The sequence below is a fragment of the Python bivittatus genome, unplaced genomic scaffold (genome assembly GCF_059951505.1).
Source record: "Python bivittatus isolate LINGU-HERP-01145 unplaced genomic scaffold, Pbiv_v1 ctg000570_np1212, whole genome shotgun sequence".
NCBI classification, from domain to species: domain Eukaryota; kingdom Metazoa; phylum Chordata; class Lepidosauria; order Squamata; family Pythonidae; genus Python; species Python bivittatus.
Window position 1 is genome coordinate 13924947 of NW_028277097.1, and position 25478 is coordinate 13950424.

Below are 25478 nucleotides of genomic sequence, written 5' to 3' on the forward strand. Positions count from 1 at the left end.
TAACACATATACACTTTTACTGTTGATCCATAAAGGTTGAAATCTGCATCTCATAAAGAAGTGGTCCTATGTTTCATTTATTTTTAAAGTGTTCATCAGTAATTCCTACAGGCTGGACTAGATTAATGGATTTTATTGACTTAATGTAGATTTGGTGGAAACCAGAAAAACCCATAATGAAACTTCCTCCAGAGAGAGAGAAAAAACTGGGTTGGGATTGTGGGGGTGGAGGGGGAGGAGTGATGGATGCTGACAAAGTTTTATGGATGAATGAACAAATGTACAGACATCAGTCTTATTGGACTGAAATCGTAGAAGCTGGTAAGTATTCCAAGCCCTGAAGTTGTGGACAGAAGACAGAAAGATTATAGGCTCCTGTATAATCTACCTACTATAGGATTAACATAAATGGTAAGTAATTTATGTTAATCCTGCAGTATGTACTATACGATTGCAATTAGTTTGAAAGGTATTACAAATCCTCTTAAGAGACCCGTAGTTGGTGTTTGTTTTTTTTAGTCGTCTTATTGTATGCTGAAAAGAACACCTTCTAACACATTTCCACATGAATTCACAGAAATGCAAATGAAACTCTATCCTTCTCACAAATATGACCCGGTTATTATGGTAGCCATAAAGAAATCAGCCTAAAACAAAATTAAAAGTCAATGTGGGAAGAGGGCATTCTTCACAGAAACAGGATCTGAAGAATTACTTTATATGTTTAATATGAAGTATTTTAAGCAAATCAAATACATTTATTTAAGTTACTACTCATTTTCCTAAGCAGATACCTAAAATGAAATTAAAGGCTACTCTCAGTCAAAGACATCTGAAGAGGTCTGTGGGAATCAGGGGGGAAAAAAACCCCCCTGAAATGAAGAAATATGCCAGGGCATTTTTACACATGCTTTCCTAAAATGACTTTTCTTGATAGCCATTTCAGATGGAGAAGATGTGATGGAAGATCACACTTTTCAACCCTTTGAACTCATTCCTATCCAGACAAAGCTGATCAATAATGCCATTATTATAACCAAAAAAGGTGGTGGTGCCATATCTTTCTCAAACATCAGAAACATTTAGTTACTAAGTGAACTTCAGCAGTGATTATGCCAATCTCAGCACTGGCATTCAATAGATAAAAAGTTCATTACCCCACTGGCAGATTTAGGCTAGTACAGAGAAAGCTGAAAGAAGACAAATAGCTTTCTGTAGTAGGTTTCAGACAGCAGTTCAGGAAGAATCTCAAATGCATCTAAAATTATTTGTGTTCTCTCATGAAGATTAGATCAGTCTTGCTCTATAATAATTGCCAAATCCTTTCAGATTATATCAGGCCAAAAAGTGAATAAATATACTACCAGGGTTCTCAAAGAACCATTTAATCATAATTTCCCTTGTTGTACCTAAAGACAAAGAGAGCAAATTGGTCATGGTGTTTTAGCAAATCTGAAGAGTGAAATATTTCATACTGAGAAGATGATTTGCCCATTTTTTTCCCTGAAAAAAAGTGAAAATCTAGAAGCTAAATCTCTACATGAGATAATAAAACATCGTGTTTTTCTTCCACAGAGATGCCTTTGAAACAAATCAAAATTAGCTGCTTTTAAAGAAGTCCAAGTGTCAGATCTATCCATTGGTAGTCCTTCAAGCTCTCATCATAGACATATTATTCAGTTATGCCTGTGCTGCAGTATGAAGTAGACCTAAGACCCAATTAGGTCTCCCATCACAAATTCTATTCTCCATTGTTTTCCCTCTTTCTCTTCCAAAACCTCATCTGTCCTAAATAATGATGACTTGTTACAGGAAATGCTCCAGTTCCTCTTCTTCTTATCCAACTCAAGTCTGAATGCTGGCATGAATGACCAGACTTGGGATGTATCACTGAAACCTCTTTGGGCAATGCTGGGAATGTGGTTTTCCTCCTAGAATCTGGGTGCTCCAGCGGCCACATTGCTAAGGGATAGAAGATGTGGAGAGGGTGGTGATGTTTAGCAACACCTTGTAAGTTAGAGATTCTGCTGCTATCCTGCCTCCTTGCTGCGCAGCAACATCCCTTCCTGAACGCCTGCATCTCATCTTGAATCTGGTGGCTAATGCTGTCTGGATGCTGATAACAGCATTGCAACTTGATTACATGTACGTTTTTTCCCCCCCCACCCACCTAAAGATACCAAGGACCAAGTCTCAGACTTTTCTGAATATACTGTACACCAAACTCCCCTGCTCAACTATACTGTGAGTGAGTGTGGGGTTTGCTTCCACTTGAACTGATGTTACCTGGTTCGGTAATCTGCAAGCAAAAATCAAGCTCAGAGAGCACCAAGAACTCCACAGTATTTGTTGCTCTCTCACTAAAATAAGCTATTTCCTTTTTTTTTTTTTTTTTAAATGATGCCACCGGATATTCTTTTTCCTTTTTAAAATTGGCATGGGAGCAAGAGGAAATTCAGAACTGAAAGAGTTGGGAAAAATAATTAAAACACCCAAACCCTTGCACTGTTCAATTCAAAATGAGATATCCCAGCCCCACCATGCATCATTAATTAAAATATTTTCTTAGCAGCGTACTATAAAGTTAATGTCCTGTACATCATCTCCTGTAGTCCATTCAGGTTTCAAACTCCGATTTTTGAATTATTTGTGGGGTCTTTGTTAGATAACAATCAGACATCCATAATAATCTTGAGTTAATAGCATAAAAATTGTACCCCATGTGTCAAAGTCAAGGGTGATGGAATATATGTGGAAGATTATTCTCTTATTAAAATATTTTGATTTTTTTCTAAATGTAGAATATTACTGGTATTCTTTTGCCCTGAATGCTGTTGCTAAGTATTATTCAAACATATTTTAAATGTCATGGTCATTATTAGAGATGACATATTTCAGTGCTTTTCACCAGAGGGTATATTATATCCTGAATAATAATAATAATAATAATAAGAAGAAGAAGAAGAAGAAGAAGAAGAAGAAGAACAACAACAACAACAACAACAACAACAACAACAACAACAACAACAACAACAAATGAATTACATGATTGCTATTGTGATGGTGATGAAGACGATTGTTTCAGGTGACATTAAAATGAATCTTTATTGGGCAATTAGCAAATTTATTTCCTAACCGATTTAAAAGGATTCCCAAGTTAAATCTTTGGGTACCTACTTGGAGAATATATAAAGAATTCCTTCCCTTTCTCTCTGAATTTGTAGCCTCAGCTGAATTCAAGGAATGTTTTATTCAATGAACCATTGGTTTATGACAGAGAAATTAGAAAGGTACTTCTAATTACTGCTGGAAATGTGAAAAATATGAAGGTTCATTTTATCATGCATGGTGGACTTGTGAAACAGCGAAAAGATATTGGACACACATATGGTGATGCAGAGAGTTTTAAAAAATAATATTCCGATGAAACCAGAATTTTTCTTATTAGGACTTATGGAGAGTCAATTAGAAAAGGCTCATGGACGATTGGTTTTATACATGGTAACTGCAGAGATGTTATTACATCCACAAAGATGGAAAAATACAGAAATACCCATAATGGAGGAATGGATTGTGAGGATGGCAGAACTTGCAGAAATGGCTAAATTGACTTGTTTGATTAAGGAGGGAATAACAATTACTTTTATAAAAGACTGGAAACCCTTTATCGACTTTTTGCTGAAAATGGATAAAAATGAATTGGTGAGTTTGGAATTGATTGATTAAAAAGGTTTGTTTATGAGAAGAAGGGAACCATGATATGTAATTTGGGAGGGCAGAGATGGCGATTACTAAGTTTGTAACTTCTGCAAAGAAGACCGGAAGTCACTTCCTTAGATATCTTTCTTTTTCTGTTTCTTTCTGTTTTGCCATCTTTCACTTTTTCTTTTATTCTTTCATATCTCCTTCTTTTTTCTACTTTTCCTATTATGTTTCTGTAGTTTTTTAATCTTATGTAAAATCTTATTTTAAATATATATTAACTGGCACCCAGCCTGGATTGGGGGAATTGCAATTTTGTAGACCAATGAAACTTTGGACAACTCCATTTAGAGATGAAACTCACTGCATTTATTTTTAAGGATGGGAGTCTGCTGTTCTATAAAATTACCCAGTAATTAAGGAGGGTACCCACTGGGTCCTTTCATGAACCCTTATTCTACATCCTTATAATTCTTCCACTGCATGTAGGAAACCCTGTGCCACTGGAATCTATGTGAAGCTGCCCTGTGTAGTAAACCACTGAACTGAAGCTAGTGGCCATTTTAGTGAAGAACGTTCTGCTTTGGGGCTCTTTTCAATCACCCATAATGGCCCTCAGATCCTTCTGGAAAGATAAAGATCTTGCAACTGGTGAGGAGACTTGCCTAAGCATCAAGTTCTGCCTGAATTCTGACTTGTTCCTGTAGCCTTTGTTTTTTTGTTCTCCCTCTTGATTTGTCCTGTGCTCCACAGTTCCTCTTTAGGTTTCTGGCTTGTCTGTGGTTCCTGCTTCATAGTTTATTCATCAGTCCTGGCTTGTTCTTGACACTGATCACTCTCTTGTTCCACTGCTTATGGCTTTATCTTCGGATACAGACAACCATGTGATCTTTATGGAAGGAGAGATTTATTCTCTGGGGATAGCTTTTGTACCCTTTGACTCTTAAATACCAAACACACATGAACATTAAAGTATCTAAGGTGGAAGAATTTCACATGACATCATAGATCAGGTGGACCTTATCTACCAAGATTCAAAGAAACAGAACAACCTTCTCTAACTTGATGTCCTCCATATATACTGAGGTGTGGCTCCCATAACTCTCTGCAGGGTAGTCCAGTGAGTTATTGACTTGGACTAATAGGAGTTGTCATCTAACATATTTGTAAGGCATCAAGTGGGAGAAAGCTGAAGTAAAATGAGATGGTTCACAAAGAGGTTCTGACACCATATATTACAGGAGTGCTTAACGCTCTATGGTGCTTCATACAAAGGCACTTTAATTTACGCACTGGAAACGCATTGCTCTTCACAACTGTCTTTCTAATATTCACTGCAGCTCTTTCCCATACATAATTTCTTTGAGATAAATCAGGAAGGAAGTATTGATTTTAAAGCTTGACTCCAAATGACTAGCACGTTGGCTTGGTATTAAAAGTTATGTTCATTTCCTTTTCTTACTTATTGTAGTCCAAAGCTAAAAGCAAGTTGATTGTATTGATCTAATACAGTTATCCAGATGCAGGATTTTGTGCTTGTATAGTTTCCTTGGGAAGAAAAAAAGCTGCTCTTACCAAATAGTACGGTATGATTAACTGCAGTATTTAATCCAAGTTGACTGGCAAGTACATACTGTCAATGTGCAGGTGACAGAATTATCTCATTGGCATCTGTCTATCACAGGAAGATGGGTTTATTTACTTTAGTCATGCACAGTGTGCTGATAAATCTAACAAAAAACTGCAAATTCAAAGAGTGAATTAAAAGGCTGTCAGCTTTACATAGTCATTTTACTTATTTATTTGATCCCCTAAAATGAAGGCCTCTATTTTGTTACAATCGATGTGACGAAATTGCACCACAGGCTGAAGTCCTTCAAGTTAAAGGTAAGCCTCTTTCCATGCCCATCTTTTCCTTCCTGAAATCCTAGCTACATGTTACACTCGACCAGTGAAAATAAGTGAAGAATTGGCCAAATTTGTCCCAGAAACAAAGAAAACTGGAGAGAATTATAAATATTTCCCCTGCATTTAATATCTGTGGTTTATCTGTGGTTATCTAACTCTCTTGAGCCCTTCATAGGAAGATTCACTCCTCACCTCTTCAAAAGGAGAATGCTTGCTCTACATTCTCACTGCAGATGCATCTCCTTTTCTCTACCTCAAGACCTAAGGAAAAACAATGGTAAAATATGTTGTTGTTTTTTACTGCTGGAGACAGAGCCAATGACTGATGTTATGGACATAATTTTTACTAGGGTGTTCTATTCAGTTCTCAGCAAAAATCGATACTCTACTTGGATTGAAGTACCACCTCTTTTCCATGTCTGTTAGGGCCTTAAGAAATGGGAAGGAGTGGTGGCCATGTATTGGGTGAGCAGATCAGAACTGATGTCACATTTATGTCAATCTTCATTCTAAAAATTGAACAAGGGTGCTTGTTATTAGATGCACCCATATTTGAGGGCCCACATTACAAATGACATCCCTGGTTCCTATGGCTCCTTTCAATATGATGAGTTTAATATGGAGCTGGGGTCTCCAAAACTGCCTCTTCCCACAATGCTCCACTTTGTCTTTCTCCCACTTCTCAAATAATCTAGTGCAAAAGATCTGGATTAAAGAAGGGCAGACAAGTCCCTTCGGAATAATATCACCCCATAACATCCTGGGGTGAGTTTCAGTAACACCTTTTTCTCCTACTTATCAAGGGGAATTTGATTTTAATTTGTTTGCATGTTAAATAAATCAAACTTGGATTTCCTAGTTAAATATGTGTGTAGAACAAGCTATCCTTAGAACAAGGTATCTTCTGGACAATGCAGTCATTCAACTGTTGTGATGTACTTCCTGACTCAAAATTGCCTACAAGCTGAGTATATTAAGGAATAAGGTAGTGAAATCTATCAAACAAAGGTCATGTTCAAGGAGCCCACACTGTCAACAGGAGAGGAATAGCACGTTTACAAAACCAATCATTAAGCACTGAAGGCCATGTGTGCTATTCTAAGCGCCACACCATTGTCTGTCCTCCAAAAGTTTGCTTCTCCATCAAGTGTTCTATTCAAACTGCTACCACTGTCAATTTCTTAAATTATTGGTGTTTGAATAAAGAAAACACCGAATAATAGTGTCCCCGACCCCACATTTGAGTTGTAAAACAGTGCCCTTTTTGCAGGAAGTTACTTGTCAAATATTTTACAGCACAGAAACTTTTATTTCCATATCACTTCAACTCCTGATAGCCTTATGCTCCTCTCCAGCACTGTTAAAAATGAGATATTTCTCTCTCATCCCACGAATATTGCAACAACTTTCAAGCTTGCAAAATATTGCTACCTAATGTTAATCCTTCATACAGCCTCCTACTTCTCCATGGTTATTTTCATAATAACTCTATCCTGAACACTCTGCAGATATTCGGCTCAAAGAATCTTCAGCATGTAGGACAGCAATGGCGTGGTTTTGAAACCTTCCAATTTGAAAAATTCCCAGATTGGATAAAGCTGAGATGTACTATGGACAGTGAGGTACACAGCATGAACTGAGGACCTTTTACTTACTAAAGACACTGGGATTATTCTTTGGTTCTCGTCAATCTCATTATCCATAGAAGCCTTTTTGCAATAACAGGTGAGGGCAACATTCCTTGGCCCTTTTGAAAGTGTTAGGATTCCATTGGTCTAAACCAATAGGACATCTGTCCTTTGCAACTTGCCTTTCCTTTGCTCCATGTATAAGCATCCAAAGAGGGCCAGATGGTTATATAGTAGGATTTTCTTCTGGTAGATGACCCAGTTTGGTGTAGCAGTTAAGGTGACAGGCTACAAACTGGGAGACCATGAGTTCTCCTCCTGCCTTAGGCACAAAGCCATCAGGGTGCCCTTGGGCCAGTCCCTCTCTCTCAGGCCTAGGAAGGAGGCAAGGGCAAACCACTTCCAAAAAAATTGCCATGAAAACTGCAGGAACTAGTCCAGGCAGTTGCCAGGAGTCAAAGCCTGACTCAAAGGCATACATATGCACGCAGAGAAAAATCTTGGTAGTTCCTTTCCTTAGCAGCATTTCAAGTAGCAAAGTGTGTTTTGTCCCTTAAAAATCCTGTTGATGGGGAGGGGCTGTCCCCATGAGTGCCATATCATTCTATTAGGACAAAGCAATGACAAAAATGGAAATGTTTTACAGGCTGTCAGCTGTATAAACTACTAAACTGTAATTCAGTTAAATTACTCTGAGGTATAATTGATAGTTCTTTCTATTAAGCTTACATCAACCAATGTTGATATACAGAACAAAATCACACACTGTTATCAAAAATACTAACACGGCGCCCATCATTTTGGCAGATGTATAGAAGGCTGGATCCCTAGTCAAGTTCTCTGCCAGGAAGAGCTAGATCATCCAGCTTCAAGAATGGGATGCCTTCAAAAGGATGACATCCTCAAGTAGATTGAAGATTCTCTCCCATTTCCCCTGAGGATTAATAGCAACACCTCAGTCAGGTCACAGATGCATACCTGTGGCACAGGGGATGCATGAAGAGACACAACCCACAATATAATTAACCCTAAATGTTAGGGCCTAGAAATAATCCCCATTTTGCTTCCTACTCCAATGTATGTGTGCGTATATGGTGTACCAAAGGTCAAGCCCCATAGACAATTTATTACACAAATCACATTAAATGTTCAAATTGGTGGCCATTTTCTTCTAAACACTCCTTTACTCATTTGACAAATGACCTTTGAATATTCCTAAGTGCAGTAATATTTTCTCTGAAAATAACATTGATTAATAAAACATATTGTGACTGGCCTATAGAGCCTGACTTTTGGTACACCTTGTATGTGTGTCTGTGTGAGTGTGCATGTGTGTATACACCAAGAGGCAAGTTGAGGGGATCTGAGGCTCCTTGAAGTAAATTTCCTTTGGAATAAATCTCAAACTTTTCCTCCAATTGAGTAGAAGAAAGTTGAGGTTTTAAACCAGATACAAATAGCCCTGACTTGGAATGTGTTTTTTAATCACACCAATGCATGACAAAATTCTGGAAGCATGAGGTTATTGTTCTTGCACACCTAACAAAATATTGGAATGCTTTGTTGCCCAATAGGAAAATCCAGAAGCTTGGAAAGCTTGGAAAATCTTGGAGGGAGGATGGGTTGAGAAAGGGAGCTATGATTTGGAGTAGAGGGATAGAAAGTAGGCAACCTCTATCTCAATGCTCTCCTTCATGTGGTATCAGACTTGCAAGATGCTGTTAAAGTAACCTTAAATAAAGTAAAATTAGTTGATCAGGACATGCTTCCTGTCTGGACTATCTGACAAGGCTGACATCAATCTTGCAAGTCTGAAAGTACATTTCTCCCCTGTCTGTCCCTTACAGACCAAGAAACTAGGGAGGGTCCCTTCTGAGATGTTTGTTGTGCCATATTCCTACTGCAGGCTCAGCTGCCTCTTATCCAACCATCCCCCTAGCTGTGGCTCTTCCCGCTGTCTCCCAAGTTCATTCCCACATGCCATTACAGTTTCTTAGCTGAATTAAGTTATTTCAGATAGTTTAGAAAATCAGGTCACCCAGTCTTACAACTTGGAAATGGGTGTCTATTAACTCCTCTGTATCATGGCAGTGTCAGTTAGTGCTTACAAAACACCAGTGAGCAGTTTGAAAAGGGTTAGATAAACAGTGAAAGTTTTAAATTTTGCTGAATACTACAGTAATGAAAATGATCTGGCTAGAGTTTAGCAAGAGGGAGACAAATTTAATTGTAGAACTGATAAATAACATAAATGCCATCCTTCAATATAAATATACCCTTTACATTCTGAATAATTGTGTATTTGAAGAGCCAGAACTTGTACTGATCTCTTGAACTGATTGTAGATGGAGAAAATGCTCATACTTCCCTTCAGAAGGAGCACAATTGGATGTCCTTGTCTCTAAGTTATTATTCTTCAATTGTACTAGATTGAACTTTAATCTCGGTATTTCCAAATAATACAGAAAATCTTGATATTCAATTGGACATACAGATTGATTATGGCATATGCCAAATGAAAATCAAACTGGGTGGAATTTTAAGGAAGTTTGGTTATGTGAGAATAATATTAAGGGGTTAGTAAATTAAAAAGAGTTAATCTCCAAAGTGGAAGAAAATGGCATGCCTTAGAACTCTTACAGTGTACAGATCAAATCAAATCTTTATTATGGTCAAAGACCAGCATACAAATACATTAGGTTTTTTGTTTTGGTTTTTTTGTTGTTGTTGTTTTTGGGGGGGGTTTTTGGTGCCTTCAAGTCAGTGTTGACTCCTGGTGATTGCCTGGACAAGTCTCTGCATTTTTCTTGGCAACTTATTCAGAAGTAGTTTGTACATTGTAACCAGGAAATAAATATCGTAGTTTGCAGACAAAAACACCGAACTTCCATCTCTACCTGCACCTGTCTATAATTCTCAGAAATTTTCCCTAATCCACAAATGTTATTTCTCCTTAATCCACAAATTTTGTACAGACAGTTTTAGATTCATCGCTGAGCCAAGAATTGGGCCACGAAATTTGGAGAACTGTGTAAGCGGAGGAATAACTACATTCCAATATGCCCCATTTAACATTGGCCCCAAAACTGTGGATGAGGTCTGTGTGCTGAAAATAGCAGACTAAATGAATTCTTCTAATATGGAAATGCAACACTTCTCCGCAAAATCATGATGGGTGCAGTGACACTTTGTGACATTTTCTCAGATGAACGCTGAATATTTGTCTTGATAGTTCAGGATGAACGTCGTAATCATAATAGATGTTTTTCACTGACTATCTACCAACCATAAACCATACTTGTGGCTTTGTCACAAGTGCAGTAGCAGAACCACCACAGTCATTCAGGGGCTCTCTGCATAGTGGATTCACCTATCAAGGGAAACTGGAAATCAATAAAAAGAATCTTAGTTTCAATCTGCATTTAACTGAGAATTCAGCACCTTGTACTGTATAATCCAACAGAACTATTCACAGTGGGATCGTTTACAGATATTTTTTTTCAATCAAAGCTTTTCTTTTTCAATGATGTGCTGAATATGTCTATTTTGAGAAATCTGTTCCAGCAAGGGAATTGAACCCTACGTGTACGACTTTCTTCACTATATAACTGTTCTATGGGAAGATCTCTATTGAGTGGTACAAGTAATTCTGCCAGTGTGGATTGCATTCTGTTACTGAAACCAGGTACATGGTCACTCCAGCCTAGAATACCTTACTAGAAAAATGTTCTATGGCAATGATGAAAAACTACAAATAGAAAAATCAGATAGACTAACTTTTTCTTTATGTTACTTTGGCTGATTTGTCTAATTTTAAAAGAAGCATGCAGTCCTTAAGCTTCAGCTGGAAGCCCTCTGCAAACAAGCCATTCAGATTTTCGTAAAAGTCTGGTGCACCAGGAGGAAGTGAGGGACATAAAGCCTTTAAAGCCCTACACGGCATGGAACTGGGTTACCTAAGGGACTGCCTCTTCCCCATGACTTCAACCCGTCCCACCGAAACATATAGAGAGGGCATGCTTTGGACCCCCTCAATAAAAAAGCTTTGATCTGTGGGGTCCAGAAAGTGGGCCTTCTCTGCTGCAGCCCCCACCCTTTGGAATATCTTGACCCTGGAGGTGAGATTGGCCCCTTCACTCCTTGTCTTCTGGAGGGATTTGAAGACCTGGCTCTGCCACTTGGTCTGGGGTGGGGAGGGAAGACACCAAGTATGGGAATGGCTAGTCCCTTAGAGGCCTGTCGTCTGCAACTCTGGAATCCATCAGCCTCTTGGACTTTCTCTTTTCTTTCGGCAAAGCTTTGCATAGTTTTCGTATTTTATGTAACTTTATATATATTTATTGTTTTAACGGATTTTGTGAGCCACCCAGAATCCCCCATCAGAGGGAGATGGGCGGAGTTTAAATGAAGGAAGGAAGCAAGCAAGCAAGCAAGCAAGCAGAGAACATACAGTATTAGAAAGAGAAAGAATAATAGAGAGGTCCAAAAAAAGAGAGAAAAAGTGTGGCTCCAGGTGTCATTGACAGGCCAGTTCTTAGAGCTTGCTTCAAAAAGAATGGAACCCTCTAAGATGGTCTCTACCCGCTATAAATTGATGTAGCCTGCTATTACACTTGGTTCCTTCAGGAGGAGGAACAATATAAAAATAAGTTGACGATGATGATGATATTTCTAGGAGGAGATGTTGTAATGTTGAAATGTAACTATAACATCTGAAGGACATTTATGATTTTGGTATATTTTACATCTCTATACTATCTGTTCAACAATTTCTGAGAAATCTTTCTCCAACCTTTCCTTTAAAAAAGTTGTCTGAAATCTGATTTGTTTCCTGTTTAAATCTTAAATTGTGATTGGAATATTTTAAGGACATCAGAATTCTACCTTTAAAGAAAGTAAACATGAACTCTTGCAAATATAATTTATTTGTAATCTTTATGATCCTAATCTAGAGTTTGCGGCGGTGGGGGGGAGATCTGACGAAAAGGAAAGTGCAAGATCTAATAATCCATGGGGGGGAAGCAGTTTAAAACATCAAGATGGTCACCTGTGTCAAGTGTGCATTCGTCATACATAAAAGGGGGCAGGACTTCAACTGCGGCTGTCTTGACCTTTTTTTACCACCCTTCTCCCCACCCTGCAGGTGCCCCTGGATCTAACATCTCCCACTTCATTCGTGCCATACCATACCATACCACAACATACCACTTTACAACATACTTAGGCGTACCAAAAACAACTGCAGAAATGTCAAAACCCAATTAGAACCCTATTAATTTACTTACACTCAGGTTGAGTTGCCACCTTGATGGGCTGTGAGCTTTCTCCTGGGCCCCATTCATTGTACGCCACTACTCGGAAGGTGTAGGTCTCTTCAGGTTTCAGATTCCCCACCGTGAGCTGGAGCAACCCAGACTGGGATGTATTCAGTGCTCTCTCCCTAACCAAAAACACCAATGCAAGGAACACAAATGTCAAGATGAAAGATTTCCAGGCTAATGTTCTAGGAGGTTTCATATAATCATAAAAGGGAGAAAATTGAGCAATTGCTGTGATGAGCTGTCTAGGATAAACCAAAAAGGAGGAGTTCCTATCTTGTTATGATCATTATCATTTTATACACCTCTTTTTTATTAGATTCTCAGTGCAGTATACACCAGCAAATCATCAATATCTCACTACATAAAAGAAAAACAACATCTAAAGCAATAAAACAAAAATAACTGACAAGCATAAACTTGGGGGAAAAATGGATGGAAACAGGAGATTAAAGCAACAGCTAGGATTAAAAAAAAGAAAAGAAAAAGAACTGCTGATGTGGAAAATAAAACAATAAGGATCTTCAGTAGTTACAGAAAGAATATCCCCCACCCCCAACTCCTACATGACATCTGTCCAAATTTACTATTTATGATATAGCAGCTATGGTATTCATTGTAGCTATTCATCCCAAGTAATTGGTATTATGTACTGTTCAGAAGAAGAATGTTGTTAAAAGTGTCAGCACAACTTTATAGCTTTGTGGCAGTCAAATAATAAACATCTCACCAATTTTAACTTGGTGGAAATCTTTTCATACAGGAAATCATATGCCCCTGAGCACCGATAGCAGGTGTTGGCGCGGGATGAGGCTAGAATATCACACCCAGATTGGTATGGAGGGTTATACTAGATCCAGGCTGGGAAACCCATGTGGGGAAATAAGCAGGGGAAATCAGAAACCTGGTAGGAATGCTGAAGCATATTAATAAGGGAAAAATGGACATAACACTTAACAAACTGAAACTATTTCTCAGACAACATTCATAAGCAGCTCTGGGTAGAAGAAATGGATCAACTGTTCAGGAACTGAGGGAAGTTGCACTGAATCTGTGAAGTTGCAACAGGGCCATCCCTTGATCTGTGTACTTGTCTCAGCTTGATGGTTTAGGATTTAAGACCAGGGTGGACAAATCAGATGCCTGATATATATCATCAATGGAGGAGGAGGGAAAGCAAGATGAGGCACCTGACTCTGAAGGACTGGGACCAGAGGCGAGGAAAAATCATGTCCCACTGTTTCTAACATTGTACTTGCTCCAAGATCTGACCCCAGTGTAGAATCTGTGCCATCCAGAGTCACATTTTGCGAGATGGGCAGCTATATAAATATGATGAATGAATGAATGAATCTTGATTGTTCAAGAGAGGTCTGCAACTGGTAAATGCCAGGGAACAATGAAGCACCAGGTTACATGGAGAGGCTTCCAAATAAACTAGTTCTTGCAGGTCACAGCTCAGCTGTGCTTAGATGGAAGCTGGGAACTTTCATTTAAAAGGGCAGCTGAATACTACACCAATGTGTGACAGCCTAACCCTATTTCCTTCCTAGCTGATTGTGCTGGTACCTGACAGTGCTTTTGGTCCTGCCTGTTCAATCTTGTTGATCAATCAACAACTCAGCTTATCTCAAACTATTACTGTTCAGTGCCACTACTAATCTCAGCCCTGGACAGTTATTGGCTTTGAGAAAGCTTTGTAAGCTATGAGAACACCTGCAGCGCTCATGAAACCCTTGGCTTGATTTCAAAATCTATCTGCAGAAAATCAGTTCAGGCCATTTGGCAGAGTTACTTGTCCATTTTCTTGTCCATGGCATAAACAAATACAAAAATTTTCCTCCCTTGCTAGCTTCCCTTTTAAAAAAAGTTCTTCAAAGTTCCTATTTTGCAAATAGCAGCTTTGGAAAAATAAAGACCGCGAGAAAGGATTAAAAAATCCATGTTGCCCCTTCTATGGATAATGTTAGTTTGAAAAAATAGAAGAATAAAATTTGGCGTTCAGAAATGTCTTCAGTATTTCATTACATTTGACCTTATTTCATTGAACCAATTTTATTTACCATGATAGGTGAGTCTCTATTTTGTCAGAAAAGCAATACTGTTTGTTTTTTTAAAAAACAAACAAACAAGTTAATTTAATAAATATTGGATGGAATACATTGTTATGCCATAGATCACCAATTAATGGCTCAAAACTAGCTAATCTCTTATCTGGGAAGGCAAGACAATAGTATTTTTCTTTCTTCACTCCCATCTTCAAATATTAATTTCACAGCCTCTCTTTAAGCTATTGTGATGTAAACAAAATTAAATAAGAAATGAAGCATGGCAAAAATTAAATATTTCAAATTTGCCCAAAGAAATACTGAGTAATGGGTTCAGAGCTCAAAGAATCACAGATTGTTAAATATATATCTGGATGAGAATTTTTCAAAACAAACATACAGACAGACAAGGTTTTTAGCAGTAATTCTGTCCATAATTCTTTTGGTGTGTTCTGTTGTCATTGACATTAGATCTGAAACAAATGCAGCTTAATCCCCCAAAGTTAAATCATGCTTCACTTCATTCTCATTACTCTCAATTTATATGAAGTTACTGGAAATATAGAGACTTTCTACAAGGACTGCAGAATACAATGATTTAGTCACAAACAATGTTGATAATTGAGGCACTGGAAGGCTGTTTAAGCAATGCCTAACTCTGAATATCAATTGCTGTCAGGGTATTACCCTGGAGTAAAGAATTTCTCAGTGAAAATATGCACTTGACAGAGCACAGCTTGACTGTGTTTGCAATCCCTGCAACTCGCCCAGAGCACACACCTGTAGGGTGTGGCAGCATGACACAGCCCAAACCACTGTATATAGCAAAGTGCACCATGGATTATAGTGTGGCTGGTGATAGGAGTTGTGGCTGGTGTTGGAGTTCTGGGAAGGAATTAGGGATTTGCAGGTTGTTGGTGTACATTCTGTATATATTGTACAGTAAACAGTAGACTGTGTGCAAGTTTTCTACGTTGGACTGTGGACTGTTTATTTTGTCTCACTCACGGAGCACCACTGCACGGAGCATACGCTGCACACCCTAACAATTGCAACATTTGATCCCATTTGACTAGAACCACTGCTTTTCACATTCATTCACAGAAGATGTTCACCTGCAGTTAATGTTGGGCCAACCCCTACTTCTAAGTCTGTGAATGTTTTATGCAGCTCACCACCAATGCTGAAGTTTTTGTTCTTTTGTTTCACTCACACTGCAATTTAGGGTTTCTTCTGAATTTTAGACAATGATGGGATAGATGGGTTTATGAAGGCTAAGGATGATATATGGAATTATGTTTATTTTTATTAAATGCTCCTCTGCAGTTACGCCTGGTATTTGGAAAATATCTTTTGATTTTGCCCATTTTCCTATTTTTCTGACTTATCACATTCCAGCATCGGTATCTGTGAAGAGGGAGGCAAATGACAATGCCTTCATCTCAGTAAAGATATCCATATCATCCCCATAGCACAAGTGTCTTCATCAAGGTCAATTCAACCACCTTGCAATGGGCTTATGATCAAATATCTGGGGAGTAATCATATTGCCTGTACTGAATTAATTTGATTTGAAGGATATTAAATTTAAATTAAATTAAATGTGACTAGTTTGTCCTGAGTGTACCTATATCATTGTCCTGCTCCCACCCACTTTTCAAAATGTGGTCCCAGATTACTACTTAAAGGCTAACTGCCCTGATTGCCCTGGAAAAAAAAAAATTACTGCAGACTTGAAAAAGGATGAAAAGTGAGTTGCAGACAGGATAGCATGAGTCACACACATTTCTTTGTCATTCTTGCTATCTGTGCCTCAAGACTTGGGGAAAAAGGGACCCATGGAATCTTTTAGGTCTTCAGTGAAGTACCATAAATCATATAGACTATAAGGCAATTAAAAAAAATACCCAAAAGGGAAATACACATACTCCATCTATTACGTATCTCTAAATACTGAGATAAATTCAAAGAAACTGCAATTAAGAGAACAAACTTGATAGAAATTTTGCTTTCATGCTAGAAACTTTTCTCATTTAGATTCTTTTAAATATGAACTAAAGTAATAGTGGGAGAAGCAAGAAAAGAAAAATTGGCACAGCATTATTTGCTATTAGTCACAGCATCAAGGAGACCTTTTATGTGCCAACACAGTTTCCCAAACGTTGGCTTCACTATATTCACATTTCCTGTCTCTCAGTAGCAGGAATAGAGGACTTGACTTTTGTGTAGCCCATTACAACAATTCTACATTTCATGATAAATAAATTAAGGAAAATCTCTACTATGGCATGCAGAGATGCTGACTTTATGAACAGATATGCCCAATGGCTCGTCAGTTAATCATACAATCATGAATTGCACTTTGGGGTCCTTCCAAAATTTAGGTGATTAAACAAAAACACAAAATGCTCCATAATGCTAATAAAAATACAGTAATAATAAAAGATTATTTTTATGTGTGTTGGCAGAGAGGACATCCTGAGAAGTCATGGAGAAAATGAGAAAATTGCTCAGTATATTGAAAGGGAAATGAAAGATAGCTTCAAATATGATTCATCTGTTTGAAAAATATGGAATTCTCTACTGGCAGTTTATATAACGAAGGTAGAACAACGTTTGCAAATGCAACAGAGTGATAAAATGTAATTGCACCATTTTTGCACATTTAGTAGGTAGCTGGCAAATACTGCTATAATCTATTAATTATCTAATTAGTTGCTTCAAGGTAAAAGAATCATGGTAACATTTCTGGCTATACAATACTCAGTAACAGAAAAATGGGCTCAGATTTGCCATTATTTTTCTTTCCTACATTCTCAAGCTACTTTGTTACAAATGAATTTAAAAGCTATTCAAATCACTTGGCCTCTTCAGTTCCTTACAGCCTAGAGATAAAATTCAGTATACAAACAAAATCTGATATATTCATAGTCCAAAACACCAGATAGGTGGAAGAGATTATTTTTGTATCTCTCTTCTCAAATTGGGGGACATGAAATGAGCCACCAAATAGTTAAAGTATTCCAGAGTTATTCCAGATTAGATTATTTGTTCACCTATAAAGTTGTTTTGTAGACGTCATCAAGAATGTCCTTTATCTCATCTTATATTTAATTTGATATCGGAACCATTGGCTTGTCCTATTAGGCAATCAAAAGATAGGCATAAAAGCAAGTGGAGTAGAACCCAAACTGTTATTATACTCTGATGATATATTGTGTTTTACTAACAATTATGAATATGCTATACCAAAATATATTGATATTTACAACAGGCACATTAATTATTCTTTATTCAGTTAAGTACAGCAAGGCTTGTATACTTAGCATAACTCCACAAACTTCTGGGGCACTTTATAATTATTTATTATAATTATAAAATAATTATTTTCACTCTTCCATATCCTTTTTCCTTACATAATCCACTTCCTATCTATTCTGTTCAGAGATTAATCTAACACCTTTCATATATAACTTTCTCTTATGAATTCATTCTCCAATCATTCTTTCAGTTACATTTGTTTCCATGATTTCCTTTCCTAATTTATCCAGTGTTTCTTGAGATCTAATTCTTGACATTATGAAAAAATGATATGTCCCAGATTCACATCTCCACCCTTCATAAATTCTCTCTTTCACCAGATATAGGTTCTAAGCTGATCCCATCCCCTTGGGGTCACCTGAGTGTAGCACCTACTGAATGATAGGAAAGGACATCATATGGTATCCATGGCTAACTTAGGCAAAAGGGGAAAGCACTATTATATCTTTGGAACAGACTTCAGCTTTCCTCAGTTATGGGCTGGGGATGTGAGGAAATCAAGGTCATGGGCACGTAGTAGAAAAATCATACTGCATGTTTGTGCTGTACTTAGATGCAAGCCAACGAAGGCTTTAAGGGGCCCTTGCAACTTTCTATGGAACCTCATAACAAAACACTATTGGTTTAAGCCTCCACAGGTTTTCTTCTAAAATCACACATACTCTTGCCACTGACCCTGATGGCTAAATCTGATGGGAGTTGAAGTCCTGAACTTTTGGAGGGCTTAAGCTTTGAGGGAGATGACATAGAGCTTCAGCAGCCCAGGGATGTATAAGAGCTGGAGCCACACTACAGAATGATGTAGTGCCAGTCATAGAAAAACTGTCAATTCTCCAGCAAAATCACTGTTATTCCACAACACCAGGAATCATTCAGTACTCACAAGTTACAGTAATTTGTCTGACAATTTCTGTGCATGCCTCAGGTTAATGTCAGATCTGCTATTATTGTAAAGAGAAAAATAGCTCTTTTGTAAAAATAATGTATAAAAAATAAATGACTCAGTATTCTACCCAAGCACTTAAAGGAAACTGCATTTAGTTTGTTCATGCTGAAAGCTTGAAAGTTCATAAGACCCGAGGCAGTCATCACCACAATACGTAGTCTTAAAAGGGGTTTTCAAAGTTTTCTTTTTTAATTAAAAGTGGCATTTTAAACCCAATGTTTAGCGCCATACCCTCTAGCTAAACCGAAGATGATGCTCCTTATGGTAGTAGATTCTGCTAAGGAATGATATTGTGTTTTCTATTGTTAATTTCATGAAAATGTTCGCATAGTTGCTTGCAAACAGCTCATTTGAACCCCTCCCCCCACCTCCACAAATCATACCCAATTTTAAAATATGTCTGTATTAGAAGATACTAATTAAAAGAATAGAAAGGGGTTTTTTTTTTAGATTAAAAAAATTATTTGCAAAATAATTGACATAATGGTATACCTGTCTGACTGGCTAATCTCAAAAAGCTAAGCAAGGTTAAACCTGGTTAGCATTTGGATGGAAGCAATGACAAACTTTCCCTTTTTTACCTGCCTACCATCCTGACATAGATGAATCTCTAGCTCTCTGCATAACATAGCCCTTGCTCAGAAGGGAACCTACATTTGATGGATTTCACAGGCATAGATTCCAAGGTTAGAGACTCATGATATAGAGCAGGTTAAACATTCCATATATCAGTGATGCTGAATAGGTGGAACATGGCCATCCACCTGAAGTAGGAAAAGGAAAAATTTAGATTCCAAAATGGGAACTCCCCTCATTTGATAAGGTGGGCCCCATTAGAACAGAGTCCAGCCCCTATAAATGGTCTGACTCAAATTGAGGCTTAAGATCCACTTTCATTGTGCTTGCAACTAAGGGTAGGTAGCTTCTCTGCAGCTGGTGGCTGAAGGAAAGAAGGGCCAGTAATGATGTGGTGTCAGCCACTTCAAAGTAGATAAGGTCAGGAATCAGAAGCAATGGGGTTTTCAGGAGTGCTGATGTTGTTGTGGTAGGGTATCATCACAGAATCTTGACAACTTGTCCAAGTTCCTGTCTATTGCATCTTATACCAAACAAAATCAGGGTGGGGCTATTTTGAGTTTCTTTCTCATGCTTTCTTTTTTTCCCCAAGACTGAATATATATTTTTTTTTTCTGAACCTCCTATTTCCATCACAGTTCATTCAGCCCTTCCCCATTCCCAGGGCCAGGTTTATATTCCAAAACACCTGTTAGCATCAATGGCAAAGGTGGGGTCCTGAGTTTCAGGCTGGGTGGCTGGCTGGCTGTCTTTTTCTTTCTTTCTTTCTTTCTTTCTTTCTTTCTTTCTTTCTTTCTTTCTTTCTTTCTTTCTTTCTTTCTTTCTTTCTTTCTCTCTCTCTCTCTCTCTCTCTCTCTCTCTCTCTCTCTTTCTTTTCTTTCTCTCTCTCTCTCTCTTTTTCTTTTTCTTTTTCTTTGATTCTGGAGGATTTGAAGATTTTAAAAAAATAAATGCACTGACACACCATATCTGTTTTGCTTATTTCCATAAAAATAACTGGAAAACTGTGGCTGAATGTCTGTATTTTGCTGATGAATTTCAGCAATGTTAGGGGAGGAGTGAGTTATAATGGGGGGATAAAAGGATGAGTTCCAGGTGTAGCCCTCTCTGCACTATCTGCTTATTTTGGCTTTCTCTATTCCCAAATGATGACTAGGAGAAGGCAGATGGGAGGCAAAGGGCATAGTTGGCACTGTTCTAACTAAAACTTAAATACAGAAAAATAAACTAAAATCGAAGTTTTTTTAAAAATTTGATTAGAACATAACAGATATTTCTAGTGAGCTCCAGATGGATTATCTCCAGATGATCAAAATGAGGTCCCCATATTTCATCCTGTTGTTCAGATCATTGTGTTTCTAAGCACTATAATACCAAAATGATGGCATGTGTGTTGTGCCATCATGGCAGAAGCTCTGCCTTTTCATGCTTGTGTTGCATTGTGGCATCCAAGTATGTAATGGGTAGGGTTTGCATCACAATGCAGATTTTACACAAGGATATTTATGGTTCAGATTCTTCCCCTCTTATATACTACCATCTTTCCCTCTTCTTTTACTACCCTCTTTCTAAGGACTTACTTATTATTATTAGCCAGGAAGCAACCATTTTGCTAGCAACAGCAGTAGCAAATGTTCTCCCCACAGAAAGACCAGCTTTATCATGTTCTTCTCTTTCTATACTGCACCCAGGTGACATAACAACAGCAGCAGCAGCAGCAGCAGCAGCAGCAGCAATGTTACCCTTAAATTGAACTCAACTCCTGATGGCTTCATAAAGACATCCATGAAGTGTTTTTTTTTATGAACTGTATGGAAATGATCTTCCATTGCCACTTTCTGGGATTGTTAATCTCTCAGTCTAGCCTACAGAATTGGTCTTCTGAACCAATATCCCATCTAAACCATCTCACCCCCATCACATTGACCCGTCCCACCCAGTCAGGCACAGAAGGCATATTATGGATCCTGTTGGTGAATGTCGACTGGCGGGTCCCAGGAGGAAAGCCTTCTCTGCTGTTGCCCACTCCCTATGGAATATTCTCCCCCTAGAGGTGAGGTGGGCCCCCACCCTCCCAGCTTTCCAGAAGCAATTGAAGAACTGGCTCTGCCAACTCACATGGGGTGAGAAGAGATACAACCAACCCTACAGGTGGCTGGCACCTTGAAAACCCTCCCCAAGTCTAATAACTCCTAGTTAGCATCAGCTTCTTGGAAGATATTTATTATTTATATAGGAATCTTGCTGTTGTAGTGTATTTTAATTAGTATTTATTCTATTTTAATTAATATTTATTTTTTACTGTAAACTGCCCAGAGTTGCTCTGTAGTGAGATGGGCCGTGACAAATTTGAAAAATAAATAAATAAATAAATAGATAAATCTTGATCTATCCTGACTCTATTTAGCTAACTAGATCAGCCAAGGTCGGCCAGATGTTGCCACCTGCTGAGGTAATCATGATTAGAAGAACTACTATTTAACTTTAAGAAATGATGTCTCAGCGTGTTTCCCACTCTCTCCTTTCATTCTTTTTCATTCTTTTAATGTTGTACTATCAACAGAAGAGAATATGTATAGCTCAGGGTTGAACTGTGGAGTTCCTGGAGTTCTTTGAGCTTGGCTGTTTTCTCGCAAATGTTTGATTACCCGGCTAGGTAACATCTTCAGAAATGTCTCAGAAACTGTCAACAGACTATTACAACCACATGGCATCACCATAGCACACAAACCAACTAAGGCCCTCCAAAACATCTTAAGCAAACCAAAAGACCCAGTAGCCCAAGAAGAAAAAACAGGAGTCATCTACAACATACAGTGTAAGGACTGTAACAACCACTATGTAGGACAGACAGGCAGAAGGCTAGCAGAACGCATCCGTGAACACCAACTAGCAGTCAGAAGACACGATGAAAACTCCTTAATCTCACAACACATGGACAGCCTGAACCATAGTTTCAACTGGGAAACTGTCAGCATCTTAGACCAAACTAAATCCAAAAATGCAAGGGAATTCTTGGAAGCTTGGTATTCAGACAAGGCAGCCACCAACAGGCACATAGAGATAAACAACATCTACACACTATTCAAAAGAGACAATAGAAAGGAAAACAAAAGACCAAAACATCTCCTCCCCAGCAATCACCACCCAGATGAGCGGAGATTAACAGCAAGATCACCAGACATGTATCAAGCAGTAAACAATACCCTAATCAAGGAGCCACCAGAGGGAAAAAATAAAACAAAACAAAACCCACACCCCCCACCAACACTGGCAGGGCATGCCACTGGATATAAACAGAAAGCAAACCTCATTCCATTCTAGCACTGAAGACATTACCTAGCCAGGTAATGAAACATTTGCAAGAAAACAGCCAAGCTCAGAGAACTCCGGGGACTCCACATGTTGTACTATTTAGATGGTAAGATTAAGAGCAGGGAGTGCTTTTTTATATGTGTATGTATTGTTATTGATTGCTTTTCAGTAGCTTCAGGAGACCATTGGGGTGAAGTTTGAGATGAAGATGTTCCAATTAAACAAATACTGTAATGCAAATGCTTAGCTCTCATGGATTGTAGAATAACAACATAGTTCAGTAACACTTGCCTATGATAAACATCCAGAACACAAAGAAGTCAGAATGTTATATTTTTAAGATCATGCTAGCTGGTGAACTATTGAAAGCACTTAACATATACAGTTGTGTGAAGCACTGCCATTCTGCAGGATGTTCTACCATGATGAGGCATTTGACTTCACCTTAACCTATAGTTGAGACAAATTAACCTTGCCTTATCTTTACTTATGGGACTTCTCCCCACGACCACTCATCTCTTAATACACTTTTAACCTACTTGTGTTATGAAGAAGTCTCAAAAATAGGTGAACTTGTTACTATTTGTAAACTTCTCCTTGGCACTGATGCTAACGTTGTTTAGATCATATGCAGTATTGATAATCTTATCTAAGGTGACTTAGTATCCATTGCATTCACCTCCTGACCGTTATGCTATTTCAGAGCAACCTATTACACAACCATGCTTTTATCCCCTGAAAAACTATATACACATTATGAATATATTCATATATTTCATTTGTCTCAAGAAAAGGTAATATATCTTCCTAAATTCAAGGTGTTGCTTATGACATAGAATGCCCTAAACCTGGGGCATCTTCACTTTTACAAATTTGTCAATTACTCATTGTTGGGGGAAGTCTTACTGGAAGCCTCCAAGAACCACAGAGTGACATGTGTACTTTACTCTAGACTTACCAGAGTGGGACCTACCTTCTGGAATACTCTCTCCCCTGAAGTTTGTGAACTGCCTATATTTACATCTTTTCGGTATTTGTTGAAGATCCATCTCTGGATGAATGGTTTTTGTTCCTACTTCCCCCCCCCCTTCAATTTAGCCTTATAATGTATGTTATATTTTGTATGAAATGTATGTTTCATTTCAGGTACAGCTTCCATGTTCATACGCAAATACACACAATGACCACAGGCTAGTTAAATGAGTGGTATGCTTAAAAATAAAGCAGAGGAGGAGAATCTTCTCTAGAGCAGGTAAAACTGAATCTACACACACATATACACTCAAATTGAATCTATCTATCTATCTATCTATCTATCTATCTATCTATCTATCTATCTATCATCACCACAATCACTAGAGTAACTCTAGACAACTCAGCTTGTATAATCCATGCAGGTCACAAAATTTGAATTTCCTGGGTGAAGAAGAAGCCCTCCTGCTACTTTAGAGATATCCAACGTAATCTAGACCTACCTCTTGATGCTCTCTCTGGAAAAGTAGACAGCATAGGTCTGAATGCTCCCTTTCGCCTCTGCAGGTGGGCGCCAACTGAGACGGACAAATCGGCTGGAGACCAAGACAGGGACCACATCTCGGGGAGCAGAGGGGAGGATACTGGAACTTGGGATAGCTAAAGAAGGGGAAGGAGAGGAATTCATCAGGCAGACAGATGGTGTAGGAGCTGCAGGGTGGGTGGGAAGCACTGTCATAGGTACAACTAACATTTCAGAAAACGAAGGGCTAGATAAAGCTGTGACTAGGAAGAACACAGGGAAAGAGAGAGAAAGCGATAAAAGGAAAAAAAAAGAACTAACCATAAAACCTCTCTTTTGAATGCATCAACAGTGCAATTTGACACAAAACTATATATTAGCCTTTCTAAAAATTCCCTCCTCTTTTTTCTAACTCACTTTCCTGATTAAGAGTTTTTCATAGCAGGGCTACCATAGCTGGGCTGCAAAAACCAGAGTGACAGCGGAGATATACAAGGCTGTGTTTTTTGCTCCCATCTATTAGTTATCTGGATTCTGCAGTCCACATATGGTGGCCCTATGAACATTCATAGGCTTATTCACTCTTTTGTGTTATTTTTGTTGTTGCTAATAAAATTATTACCCAAGTGTTGATTTTGGATCTTTAAATTGCTGTTTCTTTTAAGAAAGAAATGGGTATATCAGTGTCATATCCCGACATTTCTGTAGGTGTATTTAACTAGGCTGGAATTTGGTGAGATCTTTACAGGTAAATAACATACAAATGCTACACTTTAAGAATAATGGGACAGATTATTCCTAAATATTCAATAATTAGGATACATCCCAGGAATGTCTTTGGCCATTCTTATATCTTCTAGTTTTGTGACTAAATGACATTCATAAGGCATACATTATCATGCAAGTGTCCAAAGATGAAAGCACATGACAAATAGTTGGGCTATAGTATCACCCCACAGAAACAGAATAATAAATAATAATAAAAAAGAAGAACCATTATAAAGGGGAACAAGGCATTAAAATGAAAACTTCCCAAAATATTGTGAAATAAATTGATTTCCACAAGTAAGCGACTGAAGAGGGTCAATATTTGAGAAATCAGTCATACACTGTGAGACTGAAGTTTGTGAGGTAGAACATATTTATTACAATCATTTGTATCTTTGTAGGATAATTGAGGGACTTCCAAGCAATATAAATGATCAGAAATGAAAACACAGT

At 38.1% G+C, this 25478-nt stretch overlaps 1 protein-coding gene across 1 annotated transcript in view; it reads right to left on the minus strand.

Moving 5' to 3' along the window:
* The window catches only part of DCC (DCC netrin 1 receptor), a 603623-nt gene that overhangs the window by 254279 nt on the left and 323866 nt on the right, over nucleotides 1-25478 (minus strand). Inside the window, exons 9-10 of the mRNA XM_088152996.1 lie at nucleotides 24238-24394; nucleotides 12524-12678 (exon numbers count right to left, since the gene is read on the minus strand). Coding sequence (XP_088009122.1) covers nucleotides 12524-12678; nucleotides 24238-24394 — 312 coding nt within the window. The remainder of the gene's footprint in view (nucleotides 1-12523; nucleotides 12679-24237; nucleotides 24395-25478) is intronic.